Source organism: Poecilia formosa, unplaced genomic scaffold (genome assembly GCF_000485575.1).
Source record: "Poecilia formosa unplaced genomic scaffold, Poecilia_formosa-5.1.2 Scaffold200, whole genome shotgun sequence".
Classification (NCBI taxonomy): domain Eukaryota; kingdom Metazoa; phylum Chordata; class Actinopteri; order Cyprinodontiformes; family Poeciliidae; genus Poecilia; species Poecilia formosa.
Window position 1 is genome coordinate 82,840 of NW_006800139.1, and position 22,288 is coordinate 105,127.

Consider the following 22,288-nt stretch of genomic DNA (forward strand, 5'->3'; position numbering starts at 1 on the left):
CAGCAGCGTTTTATCACCGCCGTCATCCTCTGGTTCAAAGATCCGATCTGGAGCGGACCTCACCTTACACGTTTGGCACAAGCCTCCTTCAAAGAGCGGGTGGAAGGTTGCTGCCCTCATCTTTCCACATGAGAGGCAAAACTCTGATGAATCGGAAAAACACAGGCGAGTCGAATCAAAACACGGATAGGAGTTTGTGCGCTGCAGCAGCGTTGGACACCCAGACTGTACCTTCTATACTTCGGTTCTTTTTCTGTACTTCATTCACCATTTGTTCTGGCAGAAAGAAAAACGTTGAAACAACGTGAGAGACAGTATTTTGTATGGTATTTTTAATTAAGACCATTGCACAGGTGAGCCCTACCTCTGCTACAGGGCTCCTCCGGCGCAGCCTTGGCCTTGCAGGGGCTGACTTTGGGTCGCTTCGCGCTGGGGAAATACTCTGGCAGGGAAACGTTGAGGATCTGGTGGTCCAGCGGGTTGCTGCCTGCAGACACACAGACAGACGCTCACACTCCTCTCCTGCATGCGACTGAACTCAGGTTGTCTTTAGCTCACTGGCGCTGCGTGTCGGTTTGAGTCCTTCCTCTCCTTTGGGCTGGAAGCCGCCGTTGGCCCAGTCCAGCATGGGCTTGATCTGGTCCTCGGGATTGTCCGTCTCACAGGGGGGAAACGTCTTCTCCGCCCTGACACTGGCCATCTGAGACGGCGACAAAACGTCACAAAATCTCAAATTCACCTGTTTGACTGAGCAAATCTGACCACACATTGCGAGGTGTCCAGACCCACCGAGAAAAAAAACACCAGAACAGATTATTCAGGTTCACAAAAACAAACGAGGTAAAAGGAAAAGTTTTGATAATTAATCGTATTGATGTTTTTTGCTTATTAAAAATATAAGCACTTCAATAAAAATCCTCACTGATGATCAGAGTAAACAAAAATTTGTCATGAAGTGGTTTGTGGTGGCGAGTATGAACGCAGGCAGGACCCAGAATGAGAGGTGGTGAGTTTAATAGGAAGTAGCTAAAAACAGTCCAGTTCAGGCGGCGCGGCAGTTTAAACAGCTTAAACCGGAAGCAACTGAACCTGGAAGACTGACAGCCGACCAGGACTCCTCAGTTCAACCGGAAAGGCGATCAGACAGACTGACACACAGCAGCAAGGATCAGACAACAGGTGGAACTAAACACACAGGGAGGGTAATCACAGGAACGAGGGTTAGGGTTAACCTAACCCCTAACCCTAACCCCTAACCCACAGGAACGAGACACAGCCGGGTCAATCAGGACAGGAGGCACAGAGACTCCGGGGAACAGAAATAAACAGAAAAACCTCAAAATAAATACACAGAAAACACAGATCCTCACAAAATTATACTGAAGTAGCAGTGCTTCAACATATTTTTACTAAAATACCGAGTAACTGATCAAATTATCAATCATTTAATATTTAAAAATACATCAGATGGACCCAAATATAAAGTTAGGTGGAAATGTTGGTATTTTAAGGATGAAAATGACAATAAATCATTTAATAAAAAAATGACAAAATCAGGCAAAATAACTTTTTTTCCAAATCAGTTTCTTTCAATAAAAAACTGATGAAACTAAAACAAAAACCACAGCTCAGACTCTGTCTGGTGGGTATTTTGGTTAAAACATGTTTGGTTTTCATTCAATGAGTAGAAAACAATTTACTCAAGTCAGAGCAGAAATAAAAGGTAAATCCAACTGGCTGATATAAAGTTAGTTGATGTTTTTGGGCCTGAAATAAAAGTTTAAATGATTAAAAACACAATATTTGTTTTACCTCTAAATCAGTGTTTCTCAAGTCCTCACACACACACACTCTGCATGTTTTAGGTTTTTCCCTTCTGCCACCTGAATTGTATCTCTAGGTGATTAACAAGTTTCTGCAGCTCCTGATGGTCATGCAATCATTTGAATCAGCTGTTCTGGAACAGAGGCTCATCTAGAACATGCAGAGCAGGGGGCCTGAGGACCAGGGTGGAGAAACACTGGACTAAACCGTTTTTTCATGCCTTTACATTTAAACAGAAAAAGGAATTTGAGAGAATTTTAAACCACATTTCAACTTTACGGATCAGCAAAAACAACCAGGAAGTGGTTCTGTTTTTATCAATGTGTAACAAAGACCTGTGTCCTTTGTTAGATCACACACACGCGCGCGCACACACACACACACACACACACACACACACACACTGCTGGGAAGCTCCAGGTAGATCGGTCGTTTCCTCTCAGAGTGTTTCATGCCAGACAAATCTGTTTCCTTATCTGCTTCACGCTTTATAGATTTTTCAGAATGTAAACAGAGACATCGCCAGCTAGCATAAATGCTAAACCAGCTGAGTTTGACCTGAAGCTCAAGTTCTGACTGGCTAACAAAACCTCACTCCAAAGCTTTACAAAGTGAGAAAATATTCATCTTCATGGATTTTCTTCAGCTGAAGTCACTGTTGAAGGAACTCAAATTTCCATTTCTGCAGTCAGAAAGAACCAGGCGGAACATTTAATGGAAAACTGCACAACATCAAAACAAATCCATCCAGTGTGAACGCAGTTAATTTGTAAATAATAATGTGTAAATAGTTTCTGGACCTGCTGGAGACATTATTCTGTATGGAGGTTATCTGAGTGTAAACAGACGGTTTATCGCCGTCTGTAACGGTGGAAACGCTGAGAGCAGCTCTGGTAGTTTACATAAGCCGGCATCTCCACTTCTCAGGAACTGAATCTGATGAAACATCTGTCCGAAAACGGCTGCAGGGGTTTATTGGACTTATCACTTACTGAAATCGACTAACTTAGCGAAGTCCAGGCAGGACAGTAAGTTTTGCTCCATGTAACGTTGAAGCAGAAATGAAAATGCAGAGGAAGAAACGGAGGAAGAGGAGAGATTCGGACGTTTATGGTTATCATCAGGTTCTAAACATTTTCATAAATATATTAGAACGATGTGTTACAAAGACTTAAATATGCCACTTTAAAACATTCATTCATTATCTTTCAATTTGTTTTGATTTTGCGTTAGCGCCTGCTAAAGGTGCTAGCTCTAACTTCAGTGTTAACTTCAATCAGTGATGTTAGCTCTAAACAACGTCACAGCAAGAGCTAACGCCGTTAGCTCTTGCTAACGATGCTAGCTCTAAGTAAAGGTATTAGGTGTAACTAATGGCATTAGCTCCTGCTAATTTTGTTAGCTCTAACTAATGTTAGTTCCTGCTCGTTGTGCTAGCTCTTACGGCAAAAGCTCTAACTAATGATGTCTCTAATTAATGATGCTAGCTCCTGTGTTAGCTTTTGCTAATGATGTTAGCTCTAACAGATGGTATTAGCTCTAACTAATGATGTCTAATAAATGATGCTAGCTCATTAGTGTTGGGTCTAACTACTCGGGCAATCAGCTGCGTTAAACTTGAAAAAGTACCTCGACTGCCTGAAAGATGGCCTTTCGGTAGGAGGCCAGCTTGGTGTACGAAGCCTGGCTGAAGAACTTGGGGAAGGCCATGAGAGAGTCCAGCTTGTCTGCTGAAACCTGGACAAAAATCACATGGAAAGGTTCAAAACCCAAGATAAACACAGCTTTTCCTGATCTTTTCTTCAAGACGGCTGGGCGTTTTTACCTCAGAGAACTTTCCGTCTCCGAACCACTGCAGCCACCTCATGCCGTGGCTGGCCTGCCGTTTGCCCATGGCGCGCCACGTCACCACGATGCCCGGCCACCAGGAGAAACCCTTGATCTTCCCCCAGACCAGCTCACCGACTCCAAAACCTTTATTATCCTACAGACAGAACAGGAAGACAGTGAGCATCCATGAAGCTTCAAGGTTTCAAATGTCTGCAAAACTTTAATATTCCTCTAATGTCGAAAAAACACCATTTCACATTTGAGGTGTTTCCATTAAAATAAGAATCACAATCACGTGACGAGTCATTAAAAACGCGCCACGTCATGATCCTCCAGCTACTTCCTGTTGTCGTCTTCTTTGCTGTTTTCGCAAGTGGCTATGTCCGGTTGTTGATCATGCGACTCGTGATGTGAAAAAAGTGTTTCATTGCAGCTTTTGCAAAATAAACCAATTTTGATACAGCCAAAAAAACACTGCCACATCTTAGCAACAAACTTTTATTTTTAAATCAAAAAACTCATTTTTTTCCAAATTGTGTGTTTCCATTAAGCAAATGTATCTCAAAAATATCAAATTGTGCAATTATATCATCAATGGAAATGCAGCTTGTAGAGGAAACAGACGTAGAAAAAAAATTCTTTATTCTGGAATGGAAAAAAAGATTCCTAACTATTTAATTAAACAAAATAAAACAGGACATAAACTAAACCAAAGTTAACTAAATCTATATTTAGCACACAAAAGTAGGGATCCATCTTTTAATCAACAATTTAGTTTATTAGTTTGTTTAACACAGGAACATTACAAGAAAATTCCTTCAGGTCAGTGGAAAGTTTCAGACGAATATATCTAGTATTTAAAATCGGTATTAAATATTAATATTGCTAAATAAAATAAATTAAATATATTTCCTTTTGGATTTTGGTTTTGCTTGCGTTCATGCTTTGATCCATTCTTTTTTGTTCATTTATGTTCTGCAAGTCTTGCCATACGAGTTAATTTTTCTGTGCTCATTGTTGGTCAAAAGGTGTTGCCATACATGTTAAGTCCACTTATGTTTATCTTTTTAGTTTATTGTTCTATTTTGTTGGTTTTTTTAGTCTTATTTGCATTCAAACAAAAGGCCTCGACACTGGATACTCGTTTTGCTTGTTTGCTGTAATCAGTTTTTTTTTTTTTTTTTTGCGTGGTCGTTCATGCTACTAATTAAATGCGACCGCAATCATTTCTGTGTGAACGGGTTTCAACCTAAAACCATTCAAGAATCCTGGGATGAAAAGTTTTAGTTTTCCAAATAAACTGTTAGTTTGAGTCTTTAATTCCTGTCTGCCTGTGTGTTAAAAGGCGAAACGGAAAGCAAACAGTGACTCAGCACTACGACTGTGATGCAGCAGATTCAGCAAAAATATTTAATTTTGCATTTTGGGCTGCAGCTTCTTCAAATTCTGCTTTAAATGTTGTACTTTTGAATATAGTCACCAACAGGAAGTGGGGAAAAAAGCAAACTAATGTGTTTTTTATAGCATTTTTTAATCACTGAGGTCATTAAAGTGTTTCCAAAGAAAACGATTTGGCAGCGTGTCGCAGTCTGACTTAACAAGCAGATGTTTTGCTGAGTTCAGCCAGAACTTTGTGTGAAAACAACCGCAGAGAACAGAGAGCATCCAGGGAACATGGCGGCCTGCAGACCTGCCCGGATCCATCAGGAGCTTTTTATTAGCATGCTAACGCTAAATGCTGCAGGAGGAAACAATTCCTAAAAAATAAACTGGGATTTTCTTAGACTTCATCATTTCATCTGTTGAAGCTGCAGTAACTTTTATAAGATGTTTCTTTACATGTTTGTTAAAACTGACACCAGGTTATGAGACAGATGATCTGTGAAAAGATCAATATCCTCCAACTTCTCATTGAGCTACTGAAGAAATGACCAAAACAACAAATCAGAGCCAGGAGGAGGGGCTTAGCGCTGTTAATAATCCTCATGTACTTGCTACTAAATGTTGCAATGGCGGAGAAACAACTCACCACTACAGAAAAATAGTTTATCCACTGTCTTCTGTGTCTACGCTAGCTAGAATAGCATTCACAGCAGGATCTGTTGATGGGTAAAAACTGGCAGCTCCACACAAGATGATGACTGACAGCGCTAAGACCCGCCTCCTGGCTCTGATTGGCTGTTTCCAGTTAGCACTGGAACAAAGTAAAGCTCAGTTTTTTAACATATTATCAGTCTAATATCATGCTGTCATGACACAGTAACAGTTTCAACAAATATGTAAAAAAATACTTTTGTTTTAATATGTTCCAATGGCAGATTATTGCACTTATAACATGGGAACATTTATCTATTTCTTCATCAATATTAAGGAATTATTTATGTAAAAAAAGCTCCTATTTCTTGCTGAAAAGTTACTTGTAAGTTAGTTTTGTGTTATTTCAAGTGAACCAACATATTTGCACCAGACACTAGACCAAAATTACTTGGTAAGATTTTGTAGTGTATTGAATAAAACTGAAAGCAGAATGGGGCTGAAAATAGACAGTTTGCAGGAAACAACAGTGTTTTTGTAAACCTACTGAAGGAGATGAACTGTTTTAAAGTCTAAAGAGGCTGTGGATGAAATGTGATGAATGCGGCCTGAACTGAGGGAAGGAAAACAGTTCGACTCACGTTGTATTCTGGCTGGACTTCGGAGCTGGACGTGGTGCTGCTGCTCTGGGCTGAGTCTTTAGAGTCTTGCTCCATCAGCTCCAAACATGGCTCCTCTGGCGTCTCCCTGGCAACGACGCCGGCGGCTCGGCGAGGACCAGTGGCGTACTGGATGCGGGAAACACAAAAGATTAGATAAAAAACTACCAAAAGTCTACAGCCTTTTATTTATATATGTACATAAAAAAAAATATATATATATGTAATTTATTAAATTATTATACATTATTTATGAATTATTTATATACATATTATAAGTGAAATGGTAATAGTATTAGTACTATTTCATACATTTCTTCTAATGAAAAGAAGAAAATCAAAGTTGGTGGCCAACATCAGTCCAGAAGCTTCTGACCCCTGGTTACCTACGGCAACAGGGAAAGGGCAGGAGCTGGTTGCTACGGTAACCACCAACCACAGCAGAGCAGAACTTAATACGCTAATAAATGTCTGGAGAAAATAACTTAATCTAACCAAGTATTTTTGGTCTAGTTTCCAGTAAAAAAAAATATTTTTACACTTGAAATAATACAAAATTTACAAGTAACTTTTCAGTAAGATGCAGAAACTTGTTTTAAGTCAGTAATTCTTGAACACTGACTTTTTAAAAAGGTACTAGCAGACTTTTCATTTCTAACAAGAGATTTTTCCCATGTTTTAAGTGAAATAACATTTTGGTTATAAGAATGATCCCTAATTTTATTTCTCTAATAATAATAATAATACTATTATTTAATTTGTAAGAAAATATTAGGTGAAATAATCTGCCAGAGGACATTTTCATCCATATGAAGGGATTGCTAACATAAAACAAGCTCCTGTATTTTGCTAAAAAGTTACTTGTAATTTAGTTTTGTCTTATTTCAAGTGTACTAAGATATTTGTACTGGAAACTGGGCCAAAAATACTTGGTATGTTTTTATGTTTTTGCAGTGTAAACATCAGTTTTTAACCCAGTTTTACACATCAGGCCGATAAGATGTGCCGATAGCGATGCTAATGCAGGATCGTCCCTGGCGTTTACCATGACTGTGCTTTGCTCCTGTTTGCGGTTCTGCCTGCGGTGCTTGGTCTGCGGGTTCGCCGCCAGGCCGGCCTGGTAGATGGTTCTTGGTCTCGGTCTCTGCCTCAAGCCCAACTGAGACGATCCTGACGGCTTCTTCTGGAAAAACAAACAAACAATCAAATGAAGCTTCTTCCATCTGTTGGCTCAAACAAAGTGAGGCCTCCATGTGCCTGTAGCGTTACGTGGCTGTAGGAGTCCCAGTCTGGTTCCTCCTCCTCGGGCCTCTTCCTGCTCCTCTTCCTGCTTCCTCTCGTTCGCTGGTTACCATCTGGCGAAGGATGTGGGAGCAGAAAAAGAGACGGGGGAGACGGAGATAGCAGCAGAAGGTCAAACAGATGGTGCAACAAAAAGGAATACCTTCAAGACTCTTCCCTTCGTCTTGGATCTAAACTGCTCTAGTGAACATTTTCTATACTGAAGACTAGGAATGTCTCAATAAGAAATAACCCAATTAATCATATAATAAATTAAAAGAAACTCAGATCTTTGAGAATGTGTTCTTGCTTTGCCTTTACCATTATATTAGTCAAAAATGGTCTCAAAACAACATTATCGTTTATCGCAACTTCTGGGACAATTTATCATCCAGCAAAATTGATTGTGAAATTTATTTGAAGACTGTGATGCATGTTAGCGTATTAGCATATTAGCTAAACTAATTTCAGGAGTTCTGTAGAAAATGAAGTTCCAGTCCCTGTCAGGTTAGACCTGGTGTCTCCTGGACATTTCGGGTTTGGTCAGAGGGTTGAAACTTTGGGAGAAATTATCTGTAATGAAGGTCTTCATTACTTGGCTGTACAAAACTTAAAATGTGTGTAAATGATAGAAGAAACAGATACAAACAGATTTAAGTATTTTATTGAGTGTTTTCATGCAGTGGCATCTCAGTTGGAACTGGTGGTGTCCTGTTAAAATACAACAAAGGGATAATATAAGTATATTGTGACTGTTTGAAATGCACTGAAGTGTTTGAAGGCTTTGTGTGGGTGTGGCTTACCTCTGTCTCTTCCTCTGCAGGGTGTTCAGGCTAAAAGATTCCCCGGGAGCCTGAGCACCTTTTAAAGGTTCCAGAAGAGACCAAAGCAGATGGAAGAGGGGGAGCAATAGAGCTATGCACGCTATAAATTTAATGTTGGATTTATACTTATATTTATAGAAATGTGTTATTAGAGATGCTTAAAATGAATAGCATTTGGCAATGTATATTATTCTGAAGATTTGGTTATTTTGTCAAAGTCTGTTTGTGTGTATGTATTTTGTTTTACCCTGTTTCTTGGTGGGTTTGTTAATTGGAGCAGCCAGGGACTATAAAAGGCTGCATGCTGGCCACATTGGTTGTTGTTGCTGAGACTCTAGGCCTCTGTAAGCAGGGTTGGCTGCGTGTTAAATGCTGGTGAATAAACACCCAGAGAAGCACCATTTCTCTGCCTCAAGTCTCCTACTTCCTCCAGCTGCTAAGGGCCTAACATGATCCAAAAATGAGTCCAAACTGGTTTTGAAATGGATGAAACTAGCTTCTGGAGTTACCTTTCCAAAGTCCAAACCTCAAAATTATCTGACTTCTCCTCCGCAGAGCAGAATCGTCTGGCTTCCCTAATCCTCAGTTTAATACCTCTTGTGTTTTATTTAATTACTTTCTGCTTTTACTGCATTGCTATAAAACCCAAAGTGGCTCCAGATGTCCACATTTTAAACACTTGGTGTGATTTTTAAACCTCCACTGACATTGGCATGACAGTAAAGTTACACATTATCATGTTTTGGTCATAATCCATCAATTTTAACACAATAATGACCTCAAAACCAAGAAATAGCAACACATCGCCTCTGTTGGTTCAGTTTATAACCGTTTATTGAGAGTTTTGAGAGTGTGTAAAACTGTGGATGTACTGGGTAAGTACCTTGCGGCGAAGTGGCGCCCCCGCTCTGTTTGGGGCAGAAGGGCGAGGGCGGCTCCGCTGCAGTCAGCGGGCTGTTGTCATTGGTCAACTCAACGCCACTGTCGTTCTCTGACAGGCCCTCGGCAATAAGGGGCGTATCTCCATTCACTGCTGCCTGAGGACGAAATACTCTGATCAGATCAGGTGTTTACGAGCTAAATATCGCAGTGACCCCACCACACCTCAGAGGGCGCTACGGAGCGTGGCTGGGCAGGCTGTCAACATGATTTTTATGTCAACAAGGTAATAAAGCTCTCTCAGATGATGATAAAAATTTATCAAATGCGGCTGTTGGAGACAAAACACCTTTAAAAATGTTTATTGAATACATTCTGTTATAGTAAAAATATATTTCTGTAATAGAAACCATATCTGCACTGAGAACATTAAGCTAAGACTGTTTTTAACAAATGATAGTCCAGGTTGATTGGGGACCAAAATGGCAACATGTTACATTTTGAGGGGCGGCGTTTTACCTTCCAGCAGAACAACGACTCAAAACATGCAGATAAAAATCAGATCAGCAGCAAAGTTTCAAAATGCTACTTATCCAGTGTGGGAAATGGACACTTTCCAAACAAGATGCTTGCCAATGATGAGTAGTATCATCATTGGCAAGCTAAAACTTCCTTTTAGCTGTCAACTTGTCCAACTTAACGCACTAAATCTTAAACGTACACCTGATCATATAAAAGAAAAAGGGACTCAGTTCTTTGCTACTAATTGTCAACACTACATCAACTAAATAACAAAATCAGGTAAAAGTTTTAATTAAACAAAAATAGCGAGAGACAGGAAGGTATGCTAGCTTGACTATGGCAACTGTAACATGTAGCTGTGCTGTGGAATTCTGTGTTTCAGTTCATTTTAAAAAAAGCAACCTAAACACCAATTGTCTGACAGATCATCAGTAGAGCAGATGTTTAAATTACCTAATCAACCACGGTTGTGTTAGATTAGCTAATAGCAGCAGTAGCTAATCTAATCAGCTAATCAGTGACCACTTATTAATAAGCACAAAATCAACATCAAGCCTGAAAACATAAAACTGTAACAGACTGAATGTTCTGCTCTTTGTGTGAAAAACACACCCATTTGTTTTGGTCACACAGTAAATGCATTTCATCCATTTTTTTAATTCATTAGTATTTATTGATTCTCTCATGGAACAAACAGTGAAGAAAATGGTAAAAAAATAACATTTTCAGCTGTTAGCTTTGAGGATTTTAGCACATAATCATGATTCTCACATTCAATCCAAATCCTTATTGTAAGAAATTCTTCAATATAAAATGATAGTGATAGGAAAAAGGTCCATTCTGAGCCAGTCTGACTGAGATTGAGCTGCTTTCCCAGGAAAAATAAAATAAAATAAGCAGCTCAATATGCACAGCTGGAACACTATAAAAACACAAAAAGACTTATCAAGTAATTTTAGTTAGTTTCTAGTGTAAATATCTTAGCACACCTGAAATAAGACAAAACTAACGTAGAAGTAACTAATCAGCAAGATATAGAAGCTTGTTTTCTGTCAATAGTGCAAAAGATATTTGCACTAGAAACACTAAAAGTACTTGGTGATATTTTGTGTTTTTGCAGTGTAGAAATATAAAAGATGTCTCTACAAGATGGATGCCACACTTTGATATAAAAATGGAGCAAAAACGCCATAAAATCTCAGATTTTCACCAAAAGCAAAGAATAATCAAGCTCAGTTTCGACAAGTATTTTAAATTTTTACCCAAATGGAATGAAATTCAGTCTGTGATCCTTAAAAACTGTCACAAAACAGACACCAGATTCAGCTTTGTGGTTCTGCTTGGACGTTGAGGTGCAGCGTTTTGTTGCTCCTGACGTTTAGACATTTAGATAAAATGACAACAGCTAAAAGACGCAGACTGAATCCACCTGACTCAACACAAAGAGTAAAATGCTGAAGTTACCCGGCAGCTGCCTCAGGGAGCGAGCTGTTTATTTAAATTGTGCCTGTTTATAGAGAAGATCACTGGGAAATAGTTGTGGAAGTACTCATCAAAACCTCAACGCTCTATTCATCATCGCCTCTCTTCTTTTCAAGGAGGAGTTACGCATTTCTGTTGAGTCCATAAAACCTGAACTTACATAACCCCAATCTAGGCATTAGTTTTTCTGGTAAAAACTAACATATCATGGTTTTAAAATGCTAATGGGAAAAGTTTACTAACATCTTCCACAGGATTTAACTAATGTAGCAAACAGAAACTACAAATCAAATTAAATTAATCAGCACTTTTATAAAGAAGTGGTTTTGGCAGCTAAGTTTGTGGGCATTTCTCGGTGTGACCCAGCATATTTAAAAGGATCCACGATTAGCTATAAAAATAAACGTTATTTAGGAAACATTTATTGAAAAAGAACAGGTTGTTTAGTTTAAATGTAAATTAAGATATTGTCACCATGTTGTTTACACTGCAGAGCATTATTGTGTATTGAGAAACAATTAGTACTTTCAATTTGAACCTTAAATTAGAACGTAATGCCTCTTCATTTCCATGACTAGGGGAGATGAAGATGAGGAGGACCAGAGAGAGGAAGAAGGAAGATTAAAAAACCTGTTGATTTTGCTGCTACTGCTTGGATATGCTAAAGGCAAGCGTAGCGGCAAAGCTCTCCGGTTTCTAGCTCAAGCTGTTTACAGTTAGCATCGCAACCAAAACATTTTCTCAAACACATTAAAAGGATTTGCTACAAGGATTTAAAGATGCTTCACTGTCACTTTGAAAACATCCTTTCATCATCTTCCAATTTGTTTGGATTTCTCATTATTAGCTCCTGCTAATTGTGTTAGCTCCTGCAATGCTAATGGTGCTAGCTCCAGCGGAAGGTGTTAGCTTATACTAACAGTGTATAAGCTAACACCAAGTTGTATTTTTATTTTGTTATAATTACACAAAATGTCTTTTTTTCCAGATTTTTCCTATGCCTGACTGTAAACATTTTAGAAACCACCATCATTGTTTTAAGCGTGTGACTTTGAGACCGGGAGACCCTCTTTACTTCTTCTTCTGTGGTATTGTTGCTAAATTGTTTGTGCTCCTTAGATCCTCGTCTTTTATCATGTTATCCTGTGGAAGAGGTGGATGTTGTTTTCCTCTGAAAGCATCCAGTTTATTTAGAGACAAAGTTAGTTTTTGTTATAATCTCCATCGTAACATATAATTCATCCCATGACGTGAATATTTATGTGAATTACAATCATAGCCTACTAATAATGGTAATAAAGCACAATAAATACCTCTACAGAGACACCTGCAGCCACTTTAGCATCAGACCGCAGCCTGGGCTGCTGAGTTATACGGGGATTCTCAGTAAAAATATACAGAGAATCTCAAAATGTTGCAGAGACTTGCAGGACAGGAAGTTACCAAAGCAGGTCACCCAAAGTTTACTTCAGGTGTCATGTAGCCGTGGAAAGACGAAGTGCAAGAGCTGGGTCCGAATCCACAGGAGAAAATGCATATTTCTTTTAGATTTTCTATGAAAAAGCTGAAAAAGCTGTTAAATAATAGATAAGTTGTGATTAAGAACATTGTTATGAATAATTTCCACTATGCACACCCATTCCTGACTGCTGCCAGACCAAGCAATCACTTAAAACCTGTCTGACAACATGAAGCAAACCTCCAGATCTCAAAGAGAACACATTGTGCCTCAATCTGAAAAAAAGAACAACATCTATCAGTCAGGGAACGGTCACAAAGAAAGCCACCATCCACACATGGAGAAACCTTTCGCTCACTACCATTACTCATCCATGACTCATCCAGGACGTTTCAGAACAACGGCTAGTTCTCTGGAAGCCTCACTGACTCAGTGAAGGTCAGAGGTCATGAGCCAACAAGAACAAACTACATCAATACATATTTCTCATGTGCCGTCACACTTCCATGAACTTTTAGAACGAGCTCTTGAATCGTTCCTATCTAACTTACAAACAATAACAACAGAAATGTTTTTTGCATGTTTTGAAATAATTGTTTGGTTTAAATTACAGTACTAAGTTAAAACAAATCACAATTCGAGATTAATGAGCTACTGTCATTTAAAAAACAATGTTTGGAAAACAGCTTTGCAGCTAAGCTAGGTTGGTGGAATCAACTCACTCTCTCACTCTGTGGTTGCCTAGCAACAACCTGCTGCGTAAGAAGCAGCTTCAAGTTCCCCCAACTTTGGTTGCCTAGCAACAACCTGCTGGGTAAGAAGCAGCTTCAAGTTCTCCCGACTTTGGTTGCCTAGCAACAACCTGAAACAGCTTCAAGTTCCCCCAACTTTGGTTGCCTAGCAACAACCTGCTGCGTAAGAAGCAGCTTCAAGTTCCCCCAACTTTGGTTGCCTAGCAACAACCTGCTGGGTAAGAAGCAGCTTTAAGTTCCCCCAACTTTGGTTGCCTAGCAACAATCTGCTGCGTAAGAAGCAGCTTCAAGTTCCCCCAACTTTGGTTGCCTAGCAACAACCTGCTGGGTAACTCCCACAGCAGCAGTTTAAAGTTTTGCTTCATAACTGCTTGAAAATGTTAAGAAAAATCAACGTGGAGAGAAAACTGGATAAAGCAGAAAAGGTCACTCCACCAGTTTGGCTGTATTTCAGATATTTAAAACAAAAATATCTAATCAATAATTACTGATATTGAGTGACCTGATTGATAATGACTCTGCATAAAAGAGCGGGCCCCATTATCGGTTAGCATTCAACAGACCCCAAACCAGTTATCAGGTGTTTCTTCATACAATTTGTCTGATTTTAAAACTTGTGTTTAAGATCAGAAACATGTAATTGTGACAAAAATAAGCAAAAAGAGAATAAATCTATTTTGAACTTCTTCATTGCCTTGGACCAACAAAACCATTAAGATCTTTAAACTCCTGCAGCCGAGGTAGAGAGAGACTCACCTTTTCCTACTTTTCCATTTATTCCTAACAGTTCACTACATATTTCTGCCACGGTTCAGAACGTGCGCCTTTTTTTCCCACCCCCGACCGACCAAGCCATTAAAGTTTTTCAACTGTGGCTGAAAGGCGTCAATCATTACAGCAGGCGCCTGTGGGCAGGTCCCGCCAGGTGAGAAAAGCATTCCCACCGCTAACAGACGAGCAGGTCTGCAGTCCAACGAGGGCAAGCCGCAGACAAAAACCTGAAAAGATTTTCAGGTTTTCACCTTTGCTGTGACTCAGTACGTTCTGAGATTTCCCCAGGGTGTTTCTGTCTGTCTTCACCTCCAACCATCAACTTCAAACGAAGCTAATGTTATCTTCCTGACAGAACATTTATCAGGCAAATCTCTGCACAGGTGGCCAATCACAGGTAAAAGGAGTTAGGAGAGGAAAGCAGGTGGAAAAGCTTTCCTAACTAAAACTGCCAGTATTACACGTTATTTAAAATTAATTACTGTAACGGGTAAACACCATATTTAGCTGAAGCTCATGCTAAAGCAATAAACTGAAACATATTGAGTTGTGGGCACCGCCAGCCAAAAAAAGGTTAGCTGTGCTAGCCTTAAAGCTCTAATCATAATCATTAGGTCTGCTAATGCTAAAGCGCTCCAAAAACAGGAAGTGGACTACAGCACAGGGCATTCTGGGTAAATAGGACCAAAGCAAACACGCTAGTCTAGCATTAGCAGGAGAAATGACTTGACATTTCCAAAGACATTAGAGAAATCCTACAACTGCTAAAATCTGATTCTGCTCCATTTTGTTCACGTTGCGAAGGAGAATATGCCTTTCTCAGGGGTTTTCATGTTTTTCCTTAAGTGGTCTTTGGTGCAGCGCCCCCACAGGCGAGGAGGGGAACAAGTCGCCCAAAGAGTTTCACCCAGAAAATGAAACAAATGTTGCAATTTTAGTCCTTAATAGAACAGAATCTCAGGCCTAAATCTAAATCTATATGCGAAACTTCAACAATAAATGTTCATAAATGTTTGCTTCACTTCTGTTTCTCATTCGAAATGAGAAGCACAACAAGGTTTAAAAAAATCCAGCCTATTCCCTGAAGAATGTCCAGCACATTTTCAGTAAAACCGCCGTGATTATCTGTGGGTTTCCAGAGACTGAAATGGGGCTGAAGGCGAAACCGGTAAACTCAAGCTGACTCCCGATAACAATGGGACTAAAGGAGACATGTCTATCTTTGGCTAACATTTACATTTTCAGGAAACAGTCGTATAGCTGTGAAGCCGGTCCTGGAGCCGCCTCTGGGCGGCCATAAATCACCAATCAAGCTGCCAAGTCATGAGGAAACGTAAGCTTCAGGAAAATGAAGCCAGAACGCTGGAACATGACTTGTAATGGTTACTTAAAAGGGTCACACATATAATTACTGTCAGACAAACACATCACACCATGTTTACTGGAGTTTAACATCTGTTGTCTTATATTCTCAACCACTGATGAAAAAGCTACCGTTGGGTGAAAGTGAAGAGTTTCTCCTTTTTAGCGTCACGGCGACCCATCTAATGTGTCTAAATGCTAAATAATTTGTGAGGGTGAAGCACCAAACCAGTCCCAGAGTGTTTCTGAATTAAATTGGCCAGCTAGCTGGCAGCTTGCACACCTCAGCCGTTACAGTGCTGATGACCTCGCTTCAGACAGAAAAGAAAGATCCTCAGTCACAGCTTGAGGCGTTTTGTGAAAGAGGCAACTCGGTGTGACGATGCTATGGCTGTTTTAGCCCTTTGGAAGATGAAAAACAGAGGAAAGCTTTGAAACACCCACTTTTTTATTCACTTTTCCTTTTCATTGTATATTTCAGACCTGAAATCGTTTCAAAACCCCAAACTAACTTACCAGATGTAACAATATCTTCCCATAAATTCTACAGCAATGGTTTACTCAAGTGTTTTATAAACTTTCAGTTGAATAAAGTTTTGGTTGACTGTTCAGTTGGTTGTTTATATTCATGCTGTTATTTTGTTTGATATTATAATATAATTCAGCTTCAGCTTCTAATAAATCTTGTGTTGGCTGGCGCTTCAGCATTAGCAGGACTAATATGATTAGCACTTTGTGATTAGCACAGCTAAGCTTTTAGTTAGCAGTGTCCCCTAATCAAAATGGTTGAACATAGCACTTTAGCGGTAGCAGAGCAAATGATTATGATTAGAGCTTCAGGGTTAGAATAGCTAAATTTTTAGCTAGTGATGGCCACAACTCAAAATGGTTAAATTTATTGCTTTTGCATGATCTTCTACTAAATGTTGTTGGTGTAGTGATTTAGCGTTAGCAGAGCTAATGACTATTATTGGAGCTTTGTGATTAGCACAGCTAGTGTTTTAATCAGAGGTGCCTAAAACTTAAAACGGTTAAATATAGCACTTTAGTATAAGCTTCTGCTAAATACTGTGTTGTTGTAGCACATTAGCGTTAGCTGACTAATGTTTATGATTAGAACATTAAGCTAGCAGTGCTAACCACTGGCAGCTGATTTTCTACAAATGCTGGTTGATGATTGGGGTTCCGTCCCACATCAGTGTGTGACCGTGCTGGTGACTGACTGTCTGGTTCTTTCTCACACTGATTGTTAAATTGTTCTATTATTTCTTAACATACAATCCAAGAAACAACATAAACCAAGGAGTGAATTGCAAAACAAGCTATTTGCGCTTCCAGAGAAGGATTGGCGAGTTTTTCATGGGTGCAACCTGCATTCTGAGCTCTGCTGCTCACATTTCTTTACAAATGTTCCTCTATTTAAAGGAGAAAAAAAGCTTCCCAGTGGCGCAAGATTTATTACCAAAGAGCTCAAACACAAATCTTGCTTTTTACGCCAACTCTCATTTTTAGCAGAATCTGCAGAAGAGAAAGTGACGAACAGAAAGAACGACAGATGGTTGAGGGAAGGAAGTCTGCCTTTCAGATAGAGTGATATACGAGTGAAAAAGAGGAAGAAGTGGCAACGGACGAGGGGAGCCCCACTGAGCGTTTATGACTTAAGGAGCAAAGGTTTGAAACAGGTTGACTACAGATAATAAATCTACACGGACATTATAGCAAACGTCTTTGCAGCGTAAAGTATTCAAATATTTTCATTTTGAATTCATTAAATCCTTTTATTCGTCTTCCTGCTCCTCCATCGCTGCATCTATTCAGCGTTTTCTTGCTGCCGCCTTCTGCGGATGCAGCTGTTTGTGTGCAACGCAGGAAGACGCCCTCACAACCAACATGCATTCTCAATTAGAGCCATGTGACGAGCTGGCACTGCCGTCCAGGCATCTGCCTTGGCAGCCAGACAGTCGCTGCCTTACAGCACAGCTGGGTCGCACAGAGGTGTGCAGAGCCAACGCTGAGCTTTTCCTTTCACTTATCTGCTGAACTCTGCTGAAAGCTGAGTGGGAGGGCGTCCAAACTGCGGCGCGGGGGCCATTTGCAGCCCTCTGAAGGGTTTTGGGCGGTCCGAATGAAGCAAATCTGACCTGCAAGATTAGGTGGTTTTTGCATTTGGACACTTTTTCAACATATTTTACAGCAGGGGCGTCCAAACTTTTGTAATATCGGCCAAAAAGAAAAATAAAGCTAAAATCAGGCAAATAAAGTAGCCAGATTTTTTTCTGAACTGGATATTTACTGTAGTTCCAAAATTTAAAGGGGTTTGTATGATTGTGTGTTAGGGCCTTTGTAGATAAATAATAATAATTTTTCTGAGTTTCTAAAGTAAAAAATATTCAACTTTCTAAACTCAGACATTTCCAAGTTTTTAAAGAAAATTTCTGAGCTTATTGGTGGAAATTTACTATTCTTTTTATTTTTATTTTATGTTTATTATTTTATCTACAGCTGCCGTAATGCGCCGGGGTCGATTTTACACATTTCCTGTATTAAAAGAAAATCATCTAATTTATGTGCCGTGTTCAGTAATTAGAACAGGATTCGGGTCATGTTCCTTCTACATTTAACTAAGTTTACTAAATTAAATAAAAGCTGAGTTTTGTGCATCATTTCAGTAAAAGTATCTGAATAAACATGAGTTTACCTTTTGTTAAAGCTCGGTTATAAGAAGACAAATAATTTGTGTTTTACGTCACATTATTCATTATTCAATGGGCCAAATTTGGATAATTTTTCAGTTGCAGTTGGGATATATCTTATATATCAGATATAGAAAATAGATTCCCAACAAGTAACAAAGTTTTTGCATTTATCTTAGTTTTGGAGTAACTAGAACCGGGGTGTCCAAACTTTTGTCAGATGAGCCAAAATTGTTGAGTGAAAAGTCGTGAGCCAAGAACATAATAAAAAACAAAAGTGAAGCAAATAATTATGATTATGATCACGATTAATCACAATTAATCTTTTTTTTTTTTAAAGGTTTTGTTGGCTCTAGTGGCCATTATTCAAAAGTAGTTTGACAGGAAGGACGGGGAAGACATGCAGCAAATGTCACCAGGCCGGGAATCGAACCTGCGACCACCAGCATGAGGACTAAGGCCTCAATACGTGGGTTGTGCTTTTCCCCTGCACCACCACAGCACCCATAATCACAATTAATTATGAATTATTTGCTTGATTTTTTTAAATCAAGCAAATAATTCATGATTAATTACAAATTGGTTAATGACGATGATTAGTCATGATTAGGGATTAATACCTAGTGATTAAATGTTATAATCCACAGCACTGATCAATGTGCTGTCGATTATGTGTGTGTCTTGTGTGTGTGTCTTACTGTGGCGGTCACGTTGCTGCTCTCCGACAGGATCACCCCGGAGTTGTTGGAAGGCATGGCTGTTGTATCTGACGGGTCCAGTTGGTTTCCTGATTCCTTTTCAAACCTGAGGAGAAAACGATGAAGAGGAGAAATCCTGTTACAGCCACACACACTCACACCTCAGGGCCATTTAGGAGACAAATTACAGTTTCTGGACCCCTGTGTTCCTCTGCTTGGCTTTCTAACTGTATAGAGACTTCAAGAGGAGTGGCAAAAGCAAAGGAGAAGGAATAGCAGTAAGTCCCCGTTACTGTGGAATACTGTCTCTGATACTGAGCTGTAATCATCTCATGACAGCTTTGAGACAACAATACACCAACATTCTTCAGTCAGAGGCCTCTTCAGAGCCGTTGCAGGACTGACTGCTACTGTTAGCCACTAATTATTGATTAATGGTTTATTAGATTAAATTACTTTCATTTATTTACTGATAATGTCAGATCTTCTTTTAGTGTTGTAGTTTGGCCTCCATCCAGCAGAGGGCGCTGCTGGTTATGCAGGTTATGGTACAGAGTTAAAGATGGCAGCCATATTAGAACACTAAAGAGAAACAATCGAAACAGAGAAAAATGGACTTTATGTGTTTCTGCTCTGAAATATAAACACTGAAAAAGTTTCACCTTAATATCGCTCATTCAGCAGCATCAACATATCGATAAAACATTATTGATTTTTTTTTTACAAAAAATGTAGAAATTCATGTTATGGAAAGATAGTCGATAGAAGAGTAAACTCCAGTTTTTAAGAAAATGGCCGCTTATTAAACACTCATTAATTAATCAATAAAATCAATCAACTTTAGGTTAACTCATTAATTGATAACTTGCATAAACAAAGCGTCTTTTGAATGTATTTAGTTTACTTTCACATTTTTATTTTTAAAAATGTTTAAGTGTTTTGTTGTCCTTCCAGGTCTGGCACAATAACAGGTGATAAATTGTCCCAGACATTATCGCGATAAATGATAATATTGTCATTTTAAAACCATTTACAAGTGATATAATCGTAATAATGACACAAGAACACATATTCAAAGATAAATATACTTTAAATTATAGTGAACATTTAACACTGAAATATTGAAAATAAATAAATAAAACATCAGAAACAAATAAAATAAATCATTACATTTCAGTAAATAAAATTATCGACAAAAACAAAACAGGTTTATTTGAGACCAAAACACCAAACTGAAGAATTTCATCATCCAGTTTTTGGTAGAAATTATTGAGTTTGCTTTAATTTATAATTAGTTTGTCACATCAGACCAATTTCCTCCCACTTCCCAATCATGCACAACTTCGTCTTGGTTTATTTAACAAAATTTTAATAAAAACATAAAAATGTGAACAAATTTAAGCCACCATCTTGGTCTGAATTCTGTTTTTTTTTTTTTACGTTTTAGATGATTAATAAATCGATCCAAGGTGGGACGCTCTCCAGGTTTCATCTAAAATATTTATCTGTTTTAAAGTAACAAACCTGCAGCTAAACGCAGGTTACCTGCAACTAAATGGAAAAATGTAAGAATGGGAGAGTAAAGTAAATAGAGAAAGTGTGAGAGGAAGACCTGAGCTCTGGAGCGGACATGCCCATGCAGCCCTTCAGGTAAACAGATACAGTCTGGGTGTGAGCTGCGAGTGCAGCGCCGGCACCGCGAATGTGTCCCTACATGCTCAATAAACACAACGCTGCTACTTCATGTAGCTGCATTCCTCTGAGCCTCCATGCTGGTGGACATGACTGACGGCTCTCAGGCGTCTGTGGCGCAGCAACACAGCAAATCCGCAGAGACCGAACGGGTCGGACACGGGGTTCGGTTTCTGTCGCCGCAGGGAGGCGACCGGGTTTTACCGACACCCCGACCTGCCCCGAGTCACAGAAACCAGCCTGAGATTAGCGGGAGTGTGAAGAGGATTTTAGAGGCTTAAACACCAAAGTCATCCAGAGTTTACCACGAAAAAACCCTTGTTGTTCAGTGACTTCAGGGCAGAATATCAAATAAACTCAGGAATTTTTTACAGTTTAAAGCACTTCCAGAGACATTAGTGATGCTACAGTTAGCTAGCGTAATGCTGAAAACGAATCAATGTATAATCGTTATTAATTATTTATTACTTTTTTGTTTTAAATATCTTGGAGAAAAGGTTAAGGCAGCCAAACTGGTGTCATAACCTTTTCTGTTTTTTAGTTTTCTCTCCAAGTCGTTATTTTTTATTTTTAAGCAGCTTTGAAGCAAAACCTTAAACTGTTGCTGTGGCAGTTACTCAGCAGGCTGTTGCTAGGCAACCAAAGTTAGGGGGTGGGGGGACGTGAAACTGGTTCTTACCCAACAGGTTGTTGCTAGGCAACCAAAGAGTGAGAGAGTTAGTTAATTTCACTCACTTTGCTCAGTTAGCTGAGACGTTGAGCGGCTAAAGTCTTTCCTCTGCCTCCATTACCCAGGATGCCCTGCGGTTCTGGAACAAAGTGACGATGCTGAATAGTAAATATTCTATCAGACGTATTATCTATAGATATTGATTGCATGATTATCTGAATCTAAATAGTTATTGATTAATTATGACTGCTGTGTCAAGCAGTCATCAAACAGCAGTGAATACTTTTAGCACATGGTGCAGGGTGACATATTCTGAGAAGTTATTGTACTCTGATGCATCATCTTTCAGTTATTAAACAATGGGTGTTTCCCACAAATGATAGTCCAGTCGACTCGATTCGATTGGGAACCAAAATGGCAACATTTATAACATTTTCATTTTCTTTGGGTAACCTATTCTCCTCCTCACCTGTGGGGGCGCTGCACCAAGAACCACTGAAAGAAAGACAAGAACGACTTCCTTCTTCACCAAATGTGAGCAAAAACTGAGTCGTGTCAGATTTAAACGGTTGTAAGATTTCTTCTTTTGTTGTTAGATAAAGATCACGCACCATTTCTCCAGCTAGCACTAGGCTAATGCGTTTATTTTGGTTATATTTACCCAGAATGCCCTGTGCTGCAGTCCACTTCCTGCTTTTTGGAGCGGTTTCTGCTCCGCTTGGCATTCACATATTCAAACCACACCAGAGTTCACTTCAACTAAACCGAGACCTACACTGTAAAAACACAACATCTTACCAATTACTTCTAGCGTAAATATCTTAAGACAAAACTCACTTATAAATATATTTTTAAC

General features: G+C 39.2%; 1 protein-coding gene across 6 annotated transcripts in view; it reads right to left on the reverse strand.

The window, feature by feature from the left end:
- The window catches only part of LOC103148175 (DNA (cytosine-5)-methyltransferase 3B-like), a 37,557-nt gene that overhangs the window by 8,191 nt on the left and 7,078 nt on the right, over window positions 1–22,288 (reverse strand). For 2 of the 6 annotated variants that reach the window (XM_016679014.1, XM_016679012.1), the window contains exons 1-12: window positions 20,811–21,062; window positions 19,071–19,176; window positions 9,336–9,489; window positions 7,617–7,702; window positions 7,393–7,527; window positions 6,330–6,476; window positions 3,650–3,808; window positions 3,454–3,561; window positions 559–700; window positions 365–487; window positions 232–276; window positions 64–143 (exon numbers count right to left, since the gene is read on the reverse strand). In XM_016679014.1, coding sequence (XP_016534500.1) covers window positions 64–143; window positions 232–276; window positions 365–487; window positions 559–700; window positions 3,454–3,561; window positions 3,650–3,808; window positions 6,330–6,476; window positions 7,393–7,527; window positions 7,617–7,702; window positions 9,336–9,489; window positions 19,071–19,176; window positions 20,811–20,815 — 1,290 coding nt within the window. In that variant the 5' untranslated portion in view covers window positions 20,816–21,062. Of the gene's footprint in view, window positions 1–63; window positions 144–231; window positions 277–364; window positions 488–558; window positions 701–3,453; window positions 3,562–3,649; window positions 3,809–6,329; window positions 6,477–7,392; window positions 7,531–7,616; window positions 7,703–9,335; window positions 9,490–19,070; window positions 19,177–20,810; window positions 21,063–22,288 lie in introns of those variants that run through there. The other 4 variants (XM_016679013.1, XM_016679011.1, XM_007566812.2 and 1 more) reach the window with 2 other exon arrangements.